At 44.8% G+C, this 15,521-nt stretch overlaps 1 protein-coding gene across 4 annotated transcripts in view; it reads left to right on the forward strand.

Annotated features, from left to right (window-relative positions):
• Positions 1–15,521, forward strand: part of LOC107100932 (protein 4.1-like) — a 33,546-nt gene that overhangs the window by 16,973 nt on the left and 1,052 nt on the right. For 2 of the 4 annotated variants that reach the window (XM_015399617.1, XM_015399619.1), the window contains 11 exons: positions 816–920; positions 2,011–2,135; positions 2,215–2,262; positions 2,348–2,377; positions 3,537–3,713; positions 9,002–9,097; positions 9,570–9,647; positions 10,505–10,549; positions 12,930–13,028; positions 13,262–13,342; positions 13,541–13,662. In XM_015399617.1, the coding sequence (XP_015255103.1) occupies positions 816–920; positions 2,011–2,135; positions 2,215–2,262; positions 2,348–2,377; positions 3,537–3,713; positions 9,002–9,097; positions 9,570–9,647; positions 10,505–10,549; positions 12,930–13,028; positions 13,262–13,342; positions 13,541–13,654 (998 nt within the window). In that variant the 3' untranslated portion in view covers positions 13,655–13,662. The remainder of the gene's footprint in view (positions 1–815; positions 921–2,010; positions 2,136–2,214; positions 2,263–2,347; positions 2,378–3,536; positions 3,714–9,001; positions 9,098–9,569; positions 9,648–10,504; positions 10,550–12,929; positions 13,029–13,261; positions 13,343–13,540; positions 13,663–15,521) is intronic. The other 2 variants (XM_015399621.1, XM_015399620.1) reach the window with 2 other exon arrangements.

Consider the following 15,521-nt stretch of genomic DNA (forward strand, 5'->3'; position numbering starts at 1 on the left):
AATGTGCAGATCTCCGTGGAACCATGTGGAACCCTATAGAACCCTGTAGAGACCCGTAGAACCCTCTAGAATGTGCAGATCTCCGTGGAACCATGTGGAACCCTATAGAACCCTGTAGAGACCCGTAGAACCCTCTAGAATGTGCAGATCCTTGTAGAACCATGTGGAACCCTATAGAACCCTGTAGAGAACCATAGAACCCTCTAGAACGTGCAGATCTCCGTGGAACCATGTGGAACCCTATAGAACCCTGTAGAGACCCGTAGAACCCTCTAGAAAGTACAGAACCCTGTAGAGACTGTAGAACCCTCTAGAACGTGCAGATCTCCGTGGAACCCTATAGAACCCTGTAGAGACCCGTAGAACCCTCTAGAAAGTGAAGAACCCTGTAGAGACTGTAGAACCCTCTAGAACGTGCAGATCTCCGTGGCACCATGTGGAACCCTATAGAAACCTGTAGAGACCCATAGAACCCTCTAGAATGTGCAGATCTCCATGGAACCCTATAGAACCCTGTAGAGACCCGTAGAACCCTCTAGAACGTGCAGATCTCCGTGGAACCGTGCAGAACCTTGTAGAGCAGAAGGCATCTCACCTGCTGTGCTTCACCATGAATCTTCATCCCGATGAGGAATCATGTGGCTCCGCTCTGATTGGCCGGCCATGGGTGCTGCGCATGTGCTCTGAGCTGTGATTGGCTGCCTGTGCTGTTGCCCTGGCAATGAGCATCACAGTGGTTGCTATGATACTGCTGGCTGTTGATTTGCTGTCTGATGACATCACCAAGGTGTGTGTGTGTGTGTGTGTGTGTGCAGATATGGGCTCAGGACTCTACGGAGCATCTAAAGCCATCGCCGTTAGTGACCACATCACCACGGTAACACCTGAGAGGAGGCTGCAGGACAGCAGGGCGGAGCCAGGTAAGACTAACCAATCAGAGGAGCAGCTGCAGATCAAGCAGCTCTTCTGGATTAACGCAGCTGAAAAATGACAGACTTCAATTTTGCTTCTAAAGACAAAAACCTGTTTGCTGCTAAATGTCTGAGTTTGATAGAAATCCTTAAAAAGTTTCAAATTCCAAATAGAAAAACTCAAAGGAAGTAAAATCATGTGTTTGAAGGCGCCGTGCGGATCTTCAAGGTTTTATTTATTATTTATCGATATTTGCAAATCAGCAGTCAGATGAAGGATATAAAATTATAAACATTCATCATGTGCTAAAAGATTTCCTGCTTTTTAGTTTATCTGAAAGTCAGCTACAAACTGACCCAAAACCATCTGCGGCCATAGCAACCAGAGAGGAGGAGGAGTTAGAGGCACGACAGAGGAAGGAGGGATTCTGGGAAATATGGACACAACTATCAGATTAAAAGAAACAAGGTCGACACAAATTAATGCAGGCAATGAAACCGCAGATAACATTTAATAAAAATAAATTAAAATCACAACAGTTCGAGCCACTAGTGCTAAAAACTAAAAAAACAAACAAAAAAAATCATGTAAGTTGCTCCCTAAGAACGGTTCCACCGCTTTGGAATGGGGGTCGGTTGGCTTCTTTTGTTAGCCTGCAATGCCCCATACCTGTCTATGAGAAAAAGCAGAGAGCAGAAACTAGAGATTGAACTAACAGATTCTGCAGAGTGGGAGAATAGAGATAGAATGAAGCAGAATGATGAAAAAGGGGTCCCTATGTCCTCCAGCAGTCTAAGCCTATAGCAGCAGAACTATAGAGATAGATCAGGATAACCTGAGCCACTCTAACTAGAAGCTTTATCAAAAAGGAAAGTTTTAAGCCTAGCCTTAAAAGTAGACAGGGTGTCTGCCTCACGGACTAAAACTGGTAGTTTTCTGACTTCAGTTTCAGCTCAGAGATGTAAAGATGAGTCACATTTTCCACACAAACTACCAATGGTTTCTTTAAAGGCAGCAACAGGAAAGGGTCTCTTGGATCAAGGAGGGGTAAAGACATTCAGCTGTGAGAGTTTCTGCCTGGTTCTCTTCTCCTTTCAGTTGAGGAGGTTCTGTTGCTTCTGGTGGAGGAGGCGTCAGAGGAGCAGCAGCCGAAGGAGAAGGAGATGAAAGTTACTGAGGTTTCTCCAGAAAGTCCACCGACTCCACAGAAACAGGACACCAAGGTAATCCCTCCCCAACCTTGATGATACCTGACTCCACTTGTTTGCAGACTAACAAGTCTTTGCTTGTTTTTATTTTCAGACTGAGCTGACTGACACAGCTGTTGATGGCGACCTCACAATAACTGAGGTACACACCTGTCAAATCCCTGTATAGGTAACCTGTCCACTGTGGACACATCCTGACCTCTCTGTCTCATTTGTCTGTCCGACAGTCTGATCAGGATGAAGATCTGAAAACTCAGGTAAACCTAATGTGTCCAGAGTCCAGCATGCTGGCGTCTCCATGTTAGCAGGTCTCATTGTCTTAGAGCTGGTGTGGTAGTCAAGACCACACCAACCGAGACCAAGGGGTAGCAAGACCGAGATAAGGACAAGACCTTTGGTAGTTGAGACCGAAACAAGACAAAGACCTATAGAGGTGGAGACAAAAACAAGGCCAAGAGCTTTAGTAGTTGAGACTGCAACAAACCGAAGACCTTGGGAGGTCTAGCCTGAGACAAGTCCAAGGCCTTTGGAGGTTGAGACCAAGACAAGGCCAAGACTTTTGGGGGTCAACACCAAGACAAGGCAAAGACCTTTAGAGGTTGAGACCAAGACAAGGCCAAGACTTTTGAAGGTCGAAACAGAGACAAGGCAAAGACCTTTAGAGGTCGAGGATACTCCTCGGTATCGGTTGTTGTGGTCTTGACTACAACACTTATAAGAACATTTAAAATCAAAGAGTGATCAAATACAACATATTTCCACAATAACAGGAAGAAACTCGTCAAATTGTTCAGGTTAGATCCAGGAGAATCAACCTACTGATGAAATGGGTCAGTTCTTCAGAAACATCACATTGGGCCTCAGAATCAGACCATTCAATTTACAGTAACTGGTCGTACTGGTCTAAAGGATGTAAACTCCCACTAGATAGGCCACTTTTCATTCCTGGTTGCACAGAACAAAAGCATTAAACCAAAGACTAAACTGTGAAACTGTTTATTGTTCAATATATCAATTGACCCACAGAACCACTCCAGAGTTTGGAGCTGCAGGGTGCAGAAGCATCAGATTTAAACTCCTACCTTCGTATAGGTGGAGCTAAAAGGGAAACGCCTTCATTTTAAATCATTGTCAATGTAGAACTTTCTGTGTGGCTCCGCATATCAATATAAGACATGAAGGTAGTAAGGTACCTTCAGTAGGGAGGCCAGGACACATTCTACTTGGTTACTGGTCCCTGTTGGCCCCTAATCTAGGACATCCCATGTCTTTAGTACATCAGGTAAGAAAAACAGGTTTTCCACTAACCAATGAATAGTCTCCAGGTCAGTCCTTGTCCAACAGGGAATCTATATCTCCTGTTGTCCTCCAAGTCTTTAGAGATATCAACCTTTGACCTCCTGATGTTCTTTATAGGAGACGTTGGGAAGTCCTGAGGAGAACGTTCAGACCACCATCAGTGCTCTGAGACGCTCCTTCTTGGAGGGAGACCAAGGAGGAGGCGGAATGACGGAGTGGGAAAAACGTCTGGCCTCGTCTCCACTGAGGAGAGCCAACGACGCTCCGATGATCGAACCTCTGGAGCCGGAGGAGGTGAGGTGACCCAGAACAGAGACCGGTGACATCCTGATGCGGGGAGTTGTCAGAACTTATGGTCTGTGGTCTTTGAAGGTGTTTGCAGGGCTTTGGAAAAATTCAGTAGGATGGATAGAACCTTGGAGGAACAGTGCTAATGGTTGGGTAGATCCTCAGAAGAACATTTCAACATGTAGGATTCTCACAGAACCTTAGAACATCTAAAGTGTTCCAGTAGGGTTTAGAAAGAACCTTGACAAACCAATTCCAGGAAGGTTTGATAGAACCCTGGCAAAAGCTATGAAGAGTTCTAGTAGAATTTTAACTGAGCCTTAGAATAATCTTCAGAAAGTTCATGCAGGTTTGATAGAACCGTGGCAGAACACATACTTTGCTCTGGTTGGGTTATGATAGAACCTCGGCTGAATCTATGCTTTTCCACCAGAGATCTCAGAGAACCTTAAAGGAACCTTTGGATAGTTCCAGTAAAGTGCTGTTAGAACCTCAGGAGAACACATCAACAGTTCAACTAGAATTTTCTTAGATCCGCTGTGGAGTTTTCCTCTACCTTTACCTCTGTCTTTGTCACCTGATTGGCTGATCCAGGAGGGGGATGGGTTTATGACAAATGAAGAAGCTGCACACCCAATCAGAGAGAAGGACTACACAAAGGGGCGGAGTTATGACACGGCCACTGGAGTCCTCTCCATGCTGTCTGAAGATGACATCACCATTAATCGCGGTCACTTCGACAGGACGATCCCTGTGTTTCCCACCGTTGATGGAATCACAGGAGAACCGCTAGTCGCCATCCTTGAGATGAAGACGCCAACGTCACCCCTGGAGCCACTGGCTGGCATCTGTGAAGTCATCAGTATCTGTGAAGCCAGCAGGGAAGGGGGAGGAGTCTTTATGATGTCACCTCTGGCTCCTCCAGGCGTGTTTAACCCCGCCCCTAGGACCTCGCCTTCCACGTCCAGAGTGGTACGCTGGTTGGCATGGAAACAAGCATGAGGAGAACCCATTGATGTGTATTACTGAAGGGGACATAAACTATATAAGTAGAACAAGTTGATTTGACAATTTAAAATCTGATTAAACTGAAATATAAGAAGAAATAAGCAAAGTTCACATGAAAGAAATAAACAACAGTTTAAAGTATTAATTTAAAGGTTAACATGGATTTCAATACTCAAAGTTAGTAATTCATTAGTGAAGTTTATAAAGGGTTAACAGAGTCTAAATTCATTAATTTAGAATAATTGTTTTAAGCTAGTTTAACTGGATAGGCTGTGTTAGCGTCTGGCCTCTAGTGTTGATGTCTTACCTGCTCTATTATCAACAGCTAAAGCTTATTTCTTGTTGCCCTGGTTCTGCTGGGGGGGGGGGGCAGACCGCCCGAGGCCCCAGGTGACCGGAGTCACATGACCCCTCGTTTATTAGCCGATAGTTTAGAAACGTCAGCATCGAGGCCAGATGGACAGATGGACTTTAAAACTCAACTCCATTCCACTTATTTATATATATATATATATATATATATATATATATATATATAAATACCATGCTGATAAAAATCCAGTCCGCGTTTTCAACTCCACCTTAGAGCTAACAGAAAGGAAATCCCAGGTTCAGATCCAGGCCGTGTTTTTTAACCAGCCCATAATTCACTGCCACAGATATTGGAAAAAGAGCAGCAGCAGCTATTAGGAGGGATGTTATTATAACTTTTATTTTATCTGGAATAAAATGATTAACTTTGTAAGTTAATGAAGATTTGAAACAATCTAGAACTGCAGTAAATATGAATAGAAATTTCCAGCTAGTTTAGATAATTATGTTGAGACTGAGTGCAGGATCACCTCTAACTGACATCTAATGACTTGTTTTCTCTACATCTAGAGCTTTTAGTCCTGGTTTGCTCTAGTTTAACCTCCTGATTTAGTCCCAGTTTTAGTTCATCTTTTTCTCACAAGTTAAATAATTATCACTCAGTCTAGTTGAATAATCTACCGTTGGATTTTAGGACGAATTAAACCAACATAAATTTCCTCACATAAAGATCTGTTGTGTTTTATTTTTCCAAAGATCAGCCGCCCAGGATTGATAGAGGAGGAACCACAGCGATGTTCTCAGTTTATTATCGCTCATCTTATTCATTTATCCTTATTTTAGTTCATTAAATATGTTTAAAGATTTAATTTCCATCACATTTTCTAAATGAAACATGCAGAGAAGTGCCGTCTCGCGTCACAGTGGGTTTTATAGATCTACAGCCTCCTAGAAGCTCTGAATTTTTAGCCGTTTGGTCATTTGTAAAAATAAAAAACAAACTAATAAAATAAGGAGTTAAGGTTTTAAATCGCTAACCTATTACCAAATATTCATAGTTTAGTTTCCATGGTGTTCGATTTCAATGGTTCCTGTATGAGTGCCAGTCATTCAGTTATAACTTATTATTTTACATTGTTTATTTTACTTTAAATGCATAGATTAATTAGTAAATAGAGTTTACAGTATATTTAAGATGCAGATATTTTAGTCCTCATCTCACCCTGACAACTATTTCAAAATCTCTTTGGTGAAAGGTTGTCAGCGCTGTAGATCTGTTATAATGAGCTGATAGAATCTATATAGAATAGTTCTTTATAGCACTCCCTTCCCACACTGCTAATGGATTCATGTTTAGAGAGAAATAACATTTATTTTATTTAGATTTTCTAAAAATGTGATAATAAACGAGGTTCTAGTTCCAGCGGCTCATTCTGCTTTAGAACCGCCTGGTTCTGTTGACATGAACGGGTCAGAATGGTCGTCCAGGTCACTGCCATCAGCGGCTGACTGGGCAGGTCCTATCCAGTAATATATGTTAATGGGAGGATCATCAACATCCTGCTGCAGCACTGAAGAACGAGGTGAGGCGTAAAACTGAACAGCTGAGAGAACGAGCAGCTTTCCGTCCCGTCCCACAGAATCAGAAGGTCCGGTCCCATGACTCCTGTCCTAAAGGTGACGGTCAGAGATCCTCCAGGACAACGAATGGCCCATTTAGAACAGATTAGATATTCCAAAAAACGTTAAAATCAATCCACTGGACTTTATTTCCAAGTTTGAAGACGTTTCTCTTCCATCCAGGAAGATTTTTTAATTCAAAATGTCAGAAATACCTGGAACTAAACGCTATTAATGACATTTAGAAATGAAAAAGCTTCCTGAATGGAAGAGAAACGTCTTCAAACTTGGAAACAAAGTCCAGTGGATTGATTTTAACGTTTTTGGAACGACTCTGACCTGGATGACTGAGAATCTCCACCAGCAAACAGAGGAGATAATGAGGCGATACCTGGATGCTGACATCCTGCTGACTTGGGGGCCTCATGTACCAAACATGCAGCTACATGAGCCGCACATACCCGTTTCTACGGTAACGGGCTACTTTAATGACACCTAGAGGTCAGTCTGTGAAACTGTTAATGAAGTAAAGACGATAAGAGACTTGATGAACAGTAAATGAATCCATGATGAAACAATAATGACCTGATTGGTCCATTGGTTCCGGTCGATGACCTGTCACCAACAGTTGGACGTGTCCAACTGTCCTGTCCTCTCTCTGTCTTTAGGACATCTTCGTTTATTCTCTCTGACATCCTGTAGGCTTTGTTCATGAGGCCCCCGGTCCTTCATGTCTGGTTCTGGGTTGAGCGTTCTCCAGCAGGGGGCAGTGAGGAGTCCCAGTGTTCAGTTTCGCCTTACTTAAGCTCCGCCCACTCCTCCTTCACTTCCTCCCAGAGACCATTTTGTTGCTGCTTTTCTGACCAAAATGGAGCACGGGGAATTGCTGCTGGTTTTCCTTCCTGTTTTTTTCCTTTAACTTCCTCCCTGCTTTCATTCTGATTGGCTGAATGGAGCTGTTATACCTCAGTGCTCCTGCTCTGCTGCTTTCGTTGTTTGTCCTTCTTCACCTTATTTGAGGCTTTTGATTTTCTCTAAAAATCTTCTGGTATTTCTGAAGATTCTTTCTTTCTGAGGTTGCGGCGCTGCAGCCTTGGAGCCACGCAGCCTTAAAGGGGAACGCCGNTGCGTCACACCTCAACCCGCCTCAAAGCCAACGCTGATTGGACGTTCGTTTGGTGAACGGCTCCAAATTTTCTTCAACGGAGAGTCTCCAGACTGATCTGCGAGTGAAACCTTGAAAGCTCGCGAGATCAGGATGGTCTCACGAGGCTAAGGGGTGACAGGGCCCTCACAGTCTTGTGGGGTTAGGTGCTCAGGACCTGTGGGGTGCGTTCCGCCTCGTTGGGTGCTGCTTTGGAACAGGATAAAACGCTGCGAGGTGGTCTGTCCTCACTGCAGGGGGCCTCCTTTTAGACAAACAGGAGCCTTAGGGACGGGGAGGGATTGCTTCTGATGGCTCCTTCCCTCATCCAGCTCTGGTTTTCTAGAAGTTCATGTTCATCTGTTAACATTATGTATGTTCATCTGCAGCATAGATCGTCTTATCGATAGTTTTAGCCATTAGACCTCAGTGTAAGAACTCTTCAAACTACACAGCGACTCCCACCTCACACCTGGTTACAGATGTTCTGCTCTACAACCTCCATCAGAACTACAGTACAAAGTGAGCTTAAAGTCGTAGGGAAGTCATATTTAAATTTCAAATCATTCTGGCTTAAACATGTATATAAATGTTCTCTTTATCAGACCATATTGTCCCAAAAGTTAGAAAATTTCTATTTCTAAAAAAAATCCTGTCTTAAAATCGGTGTTTTTTCCGTTATCTTCTGCAGGCCAGTTAGTTCTACGTCAGCCTGAACACCTTGTTTTCGGTCATAGCATCTTGATTCATATGTCGCAGCTAATATACGTAACGGTTGCTGATCAGTAGCTGATCGTGGCAGTCGATGTTTAGACTTAATGGCTTGTAACCGTCTCCTGGGTGGAACCAACCGACTAAAACAGTTTAGACGTCAGAATGTGGCCGACGGTTCAGAACTTCAGCCGGTTCCTGATGTGCATTTGATTCTGCTGCTTTTGGAGTTTGATCCAAAGTTTGTCAGATTATAACCCAAACTGTAAGTCGTCTATCAAAGATCTGTCAGAGGGTTTAAACAGAGAAACTGGAAGATAACTGCTGCTTCAACCACAGAAGAACCTTCATCAGAACCCATTTATACAAGGATCTGGTCAGAGCCCCCTGTTCGCACTCAGAGCTCCTGTTTGCATGGCTTCAGACCCCCTGTCCCTAACCTGAGTGTGTCCATGTTGTCCTGTCGGTTCCCTCATCCCGGTCTGTTGGTTCTCTACAGCCCAAACCCTCGTTTGATGAGATGTCTCCAGAACTCACGGCTCTGCTGAAGTCCGCCAGGGAACAAGAGACCTTCAGAGAACACAACCTGCTTAAGGTGCCGTCCACACCACTGTCCCCCTGCCATCATCTGTCCATCATGTTAGCTAGTTGTCCACCTGTCCAGAATGTGACCTGTCGTGTCACCATTTGTCTCCATGTCCTCTCGTCTGTCCAGTCCTTGACCTGTGTCTGCCAACAGAAATGAACCAAACCAGGAACATCATCACTGGTTCCTGGACGACAGTCTGTCCACCTTTAATCTGAGACAGGAAGGCTGAGTTTATGGCAATTTATGAGATTAACAGACATCAAACAAGATAAGACTAAGGAGTCAAAACTGGACATTTGTTGATTTGTCCCATTAGAGAAAAACAGAGTTAGGGTTAGTTGAGAGTTAGTAGTTTTATATCATGTCTTTTCCTCAACACATCATCCCACAGGATTATGGAGATGAGACAGAGGTTAAAGCAGGGAACCCGTCCCCCCTTTGGACCTGGTCTCCTCAATGTGTCTCCTTTCTGTTTCAGACATCAGAGAAAGTGGAGACAGTCTTCATCGTCCCAGAGTCCATGGAGCAGGACCAGCCGGCCACAGAGCACTATAAGGTAGCACCAACACCCATCGGCCCACCCCCCATTAACCCCCCTCCCCCTCCACCAGGAAATGGCCGGGCCCATGATGATGATGATGATGATGATGATGAGGACGTCACACAGCAGTGGCCTGGCCATGAGGACAGGGCTGAAGATGATAACACCTTTGTAGATAGACATGAGTCCAGTGATGATGATGAGGAAGATGATGATGGCAGTGATGAGTGTAGCAGTGATGAAGACGTCATCAGCGTGCTAGCTCAGACTGCGGTCGAGGAGTCGGTGGAGGCTGCAGTGAGAGAGGTTAACGATGCCGATGAGGACTGCGGTCGTTACCATGACGACGGGGAGTCAGACGTCTCCCAGGAAGAAGGAGAGTGGACCTTTGAGGAAAACTCCCCGTCCCCAACTTTACCTCACCTCACGTCCCAGCGATCAGCCAGTCCCACCCAACTGGACGAGTCCAGACCTCTGCAGGAGGTAACCATGGAGACATCCATAACCCCCCCACAGATCTGTCCCGGTGAGACCTATCCCGGTGAGACCTGTCCCAGTGAGACCTGTCCCGGTGAGGGAAGAGGTCTTCCCCCACTAAGTCGCTCTGCTCCACTGAGACATTCTGTCCCACAGATACCCTCTTACCCAGTAGGACTTTTCCCAGCTGATCCTCTTCCCTGAGACCCTTGTGTCATCGACCCAGTCCTCAGTCTCTGTTTGACCTGTCCAGGTGAAACGTTTTGTCTCACCCAATACAATCTCTCTGACTGAGAACCTCTCTCCCAGCGAGATCTTTCCTCTGTACCAGTCTAACCAGTCTGGCTCTGCTATGTATCCCATTAATATAAAGGAACCATTGTTTCCTTTTTCAGGAGGTCCCAGTGATGAGGAAGACTCTGACATACGAAGCTCCAGGGGTGAGGACGTCTTTCATTTGTCCATGGTAGCAGTCAGACATCATGTCCTTATAGTCAACATCAGTCACACTGGTTCCAGGACACCCTGATAAGTCAGAACTTTATGTAAAGGTTTTACACATGATGTAAGGTTTTACACGCCTTCTAGAGAGGTCTACTTTGATCATGTTAGTCCACAAAATATTCTCCCAAAAGTATCAAGGGTCAGTAAGATGTATTTGGATAAATATTAGATGGTTCTTTGTGTTCATTAAGGTCAGCAGTTGTTCTGATCTGGTGGTTTCCAATTAAGGCCATTGTTTCCGAATGTCTATCCGAATGTTCCGATTCCTATTAAACAGACCGGAGTGCTTTTTCCAGGTCATTTTGGGATGGTCTAGAAGTTTTGGTAAGTTTGTGTCCACCTGAAAGCTTGGGTGTGTATTCATCACTCAGAGAAAGCAATGGTAACCAGAGACACTAAGTCTTCTTCAGCCTGGGATTCTGTGGTGGTTCTTCAAGATTTTCTTTAATTGTCACCCAGCCTGGAGTGGCACCCCTGTAGGGTGAAATTTCAGTTTCAGTAAAGCCCATCCAAGATGGAAAAACCACAGAGACAAAATACAGACGGAGGGGACACGGTGTCCGAGGCCTTGAGAGGTGCATGCATCCTATCTGAGCAAGTGCATGAAGCCTTGGGTCAATGTCCTTGACAGATGTAACAGTTTGTCATCCCACCAACAAGGCAGCTTCACAGATGTCTTCAGGGGACGGGGGGGCAGAGGGCAGAGCCTCTGTCATGTCATCCAGGGAGAGTTGCTCAGATAAAGGCCTCTGAAGGCCGGCGGCGAGCCGAATCGTTGTGCTGGCTGTTCATTTTCCTGTCAGCCTTCAGAGTTATTGCTGGAGTCTCAACCTGCGGAAACGCAATAACAGATTTTTTCTTCCACTCTGCCAAAATCCCAAGCTTGCGACTTTCTCCAAGATTATACCATTTCACCTCTGAGTCCAGGAACCGCAGCCAGCCTGCGATCCTGTGCAAAGATCGCAACCAGTTTACGGTTCTGCTCCTTTAACATCTCAGTCTGAGTGTTTATAGCACATTCCAGGTAGCCTGTTAAAACCCCACCTTCCAAATTTCACGATATGCCCGGTACCCACCAACTCCAAACCGTAGAAAACCTGTTATCAAAAACCCAATTCTACGTCCACGACAGGCATCATAGTCAGGCTCACAATCTTCCACTTCTGCCAGGAATCCATTGTGGATCCAGAGAAAAAAAAACACCATCTAGACACGACTGTTCTCCCTTACCCTGGGCAATGAGCCTCCAGATGCTCTGCTTGCATGGCCTTTCTCTACCAGTTGGCTGTTCTGATTGGTTGGACATGATCAGTGATCTGTTTTAAACTCCCTGTGAAGAAAATTTGATCAATTGCATTAAGAGACCAGCCGACCATATCAAAGATTTATTCTGTAGGTTTAAACCAGAACAACAATTGACATTTTAAAAGTTTCCTGGAATATGAAACTGCCACAGGTCAGGAGGGATTCACCAGAGCCGGCAACCAAAACTTCTGGAAGGAGATTGGACGGTTAAATGACCAGACAGAGGGCAACATTTCTAATGCTGGATTCTGGTTTACTAACCGTCTTGATTGTGACAGCAACCTTTGAGTTTCTGAAGATGCCAGTTGGCTTGTGACGCCACTGGTGAACCTTAGAGTATTCCTGAATTTTTCCTGGTTGATTAGGAGGAATCCTTCTTTGACAGGTAATGGTTGGTGCAGGGGATTGCACAGAGTCAGATCCATGAGAGCAGAGACAGGCAGAATAACTAAGGGGGCAAACCAGAGTATGGGGTCCAAGAGACGGTCCCGAGTCAGATCTAAGAAGTAGAGGCAATTTCAGGGGAGCATCCGGGAGCAAGGTCAGGTTACAGATAACAGGTCAGAGATCCATAAACACACTATGACAGGTCCGATAGCGCTCAGGTAGGCTCAGAGAATCAGGAGGCAGAATCAGGCAGACAGCTTACAGGAACACTGGATTAAACTCACCCATGGCTCTTAATAATCTGGCACTAGTGACTGGTCTGAGAGGTGTTATATAGCCAGGTGAGCAGTTGAATCTGTTGGAGGCTGATTGAAAATGGGGCGGAGCTGACAGGTGTGTTGAATGATGAATCAAACCAGCACTAGAAGCAGGAATCATGACATATTCTTCTCACAGAGATCAATGTTTTCAGATTTCATTTCACATTTCAGATGTTGCTAGAAATGTCCTGATTTCATTTTTGACTTCAGTCGGACCTCCACCATTTCTACACCAGTTTAACTGAGCTTATGGCTCCTTCAGACATGGTTCTCCCTCCCTGATGGTTTTCCTCATGTTTTCCAGAGTCAAGTGGACTCTGATCCCCCCGCTGGTCTCCTGCTGAGCTCCCAGACCTTCACTGCAGAGACTTCCAACACCACCACCACCACTCACATCACCAAGGTATCGTCATGGCTACCTCAACACATCCACCCTACAGGTCATGAGAAACCTCAGAATAATCCAGTAGAGCTGGTCTTTAGGTCAAAGCCAGCATCCATAGACTAAGACCACCTTGGAGGACGGGAATCGGGTTGGGGACACCTTAGACTTCACGACTCTGCAACATTCAGAAGTGGAAAAAAATGTCCTGTTTCTTATGGTCTTATGATCTTCTGCTGGTTCTTGTTCCCCAGATGGTGAAAGGAGGAGTTTCAGAAACCAGAGTGGAGAAAAGAATTGTGATCTCTGGAGAGACAGAAGAAGACCATGAACAGGTAGAGTAACCATCAACCGCACCAGAAACTGTTAAAGGGATGTAGGGAGGTAGACCAGGGAGACACCTGGAAACTGCAGGATGGTGGGTCCTGCAGACTGAAACGTCCAGCTGGGTAAACGGAACAGGACAGAGTAAAACCAGGACCTGGTCCAGAGCTGCTCCCCTCTGGGTTCTGACTGTCCTGTCTCTTCTCAAGGCCCTGGCGGCTGCTCTCAGCGAGGCTCGGAGGCAGCATCCCGAACTGTCCGTTACCAGAGTCGTTGTCCATAAAGAAACAGAGGTCTCTCCCGATCACATGGCCAATCAGTGATGTCACAGGTAACGATGCCTGCTGATTGGCTGCCTGGGCAATGAGCCTCCAGAAGTTCTGCTTGCATGGCCTTTCTCTACCAGTTGGCTGTTCTGATTGGTTAGACGTGATTTTAAACCAATCAAGCCTGTGGATCCTGTGTTCATCTAAACAACCATTAACAGATGAATGGCCTGTTACCATGGTTACAAAATACAGCTCACCCGGAGGAAGGGCTTCATCTGAGCACAAACTTAAACACCTAGTCCATAAGGAGTCTGCTGGTTCTGGTTCTCTCCACCGCTGCAGGATGCATGCTCAACCAGCTGCTAGGGGCGGTCTACTGGATGATGCACGGACTGGACGCAATTAGCTGGAAGACTTTAACCAGAGTCTCTGGATGAGTCGATGGGTTTGGGATCACTGGTTCATAGGATGGTGGTTTTCAACGCTCCACTGGTCCATCAGTAGATGTTTCCTTTACCTCCTCCTGTCCTCATCTCATCATTGACATTTCAGTTCCTGAAACCCACCTGCAGGAGGCGCTATGAACCTCAGGCTCTTCTTGGCATTCACTGCATGTTTGCATGCCGCTGATGATGACTGCACCATCTGTTAGTGTCAGTGGTTAAAATCCAACTAATAATTCAGAATGCATGAAAATTACAAATGTTTACCAATATAGACATCGTTGGAAAGCTTAGATTCTCCACAATTCAAACACCAAGATTATTTTATGGACACAACAGGCATTAAAGCACAAATATCACAGATATAGCAGCATGGTAAACCATAGATATGACAAAGGAGCCACAACAACCTCCCTTTGAAGGCGTCCAGAAGCCGTTTTAGAAATCCAACCTTCAATTGTTTACATTCGTCCATCAGATTAAACGTAATCCAGCATATTCATAAAAAAAATATTCTATGAGGAGAAAATGGCCACGTAACGTCCGGATGTTGACATCAGAAAGGTTAGCTGGTCATAGCTAATGCTTAGCATCTTGCTAATATTTACTTCTAATGCTGTGATGTCTGATATGGTTCTTTACGTCGTCTTCTTACCTACAAGACAAAAGTGTCGCATCTTTTTATGACGTGATTTGAACCGGATACAGTCGCTGAAATTTCGAGCGTGTAGAGCGATAATACGCCTCCTAGAGTCCTGCTGTTATTGGTCGAGACCACAATGGCTGTTTGGCTTTGCAGCCAATGAAATAAGGTTTTAAACCAGGCTAGACATGGCTGGTTTATATAAAGCAGAGCCGTGTTACAGACTGGCGTAAGAGTGAAACTCAGCTGAGTGTGGATCAATGCCTGCAGCTCCAAGCTTGAATAATAACAACAGTCCAATGTTTTTATTTCAAGTTTGGACGCTGATTTTGTTTTAATAAGATGCCTAAGGCAGAATGAAAACAAAAGACAGCTCAGAAAAGGCGCTGGGGCTTATTTCAGCTTGAAAAGCAGCAGTTTCACTATTTTTATAGATTATTATGTTATTGCAGGTGTGAAAATGTTACATTTGGTTTTATACACAGATTCTGAAAAAAAAGTGGAAAATACTTGCTTCAAAATGCTTCAGTGTTATTCTGTGGGTCAAATAGTAAAGCAAAGCATAATAAAAGCATTTGGCACAATTTGGAGAGGTCTGGAGACGCTGGTGACACTAAAAGTTCAAAACCTCACAGCTCTGGAACTGTTATAGCTGGAGGTCTGAAATGTTCTGCATTTGTGGCTGACATGATGTAGAACAAATATAATACAATTAGACCCACTTTTTCTCAAGAATGTCTTTATTACTGCTGTTCAAAAATGACCTATCATTTTCCAGAATAAACTTTGAGTCATGTTTGAACTGATGCGGCTTGTTCTGTGTTCTACTCACCCA

Source organism: Cyprinodon variegatus, unplaced genomic scaffold (assembly GCF_000732505.1).
Source record: "Cyprinodon variegatus isolate N-32 unplaced genomic scaffold, C_variegatus-1.0 Scaffold1029, whole genome shotgun sequence".
NCBI classification, from domain to species: domain Eukaryota; kingdom Metazoa; phylum Chordata; class Actinopteri; order Cyprinodontiformes; family Cyprinodontidae; genus Cyprinodon; species Cyprinodon variegatus.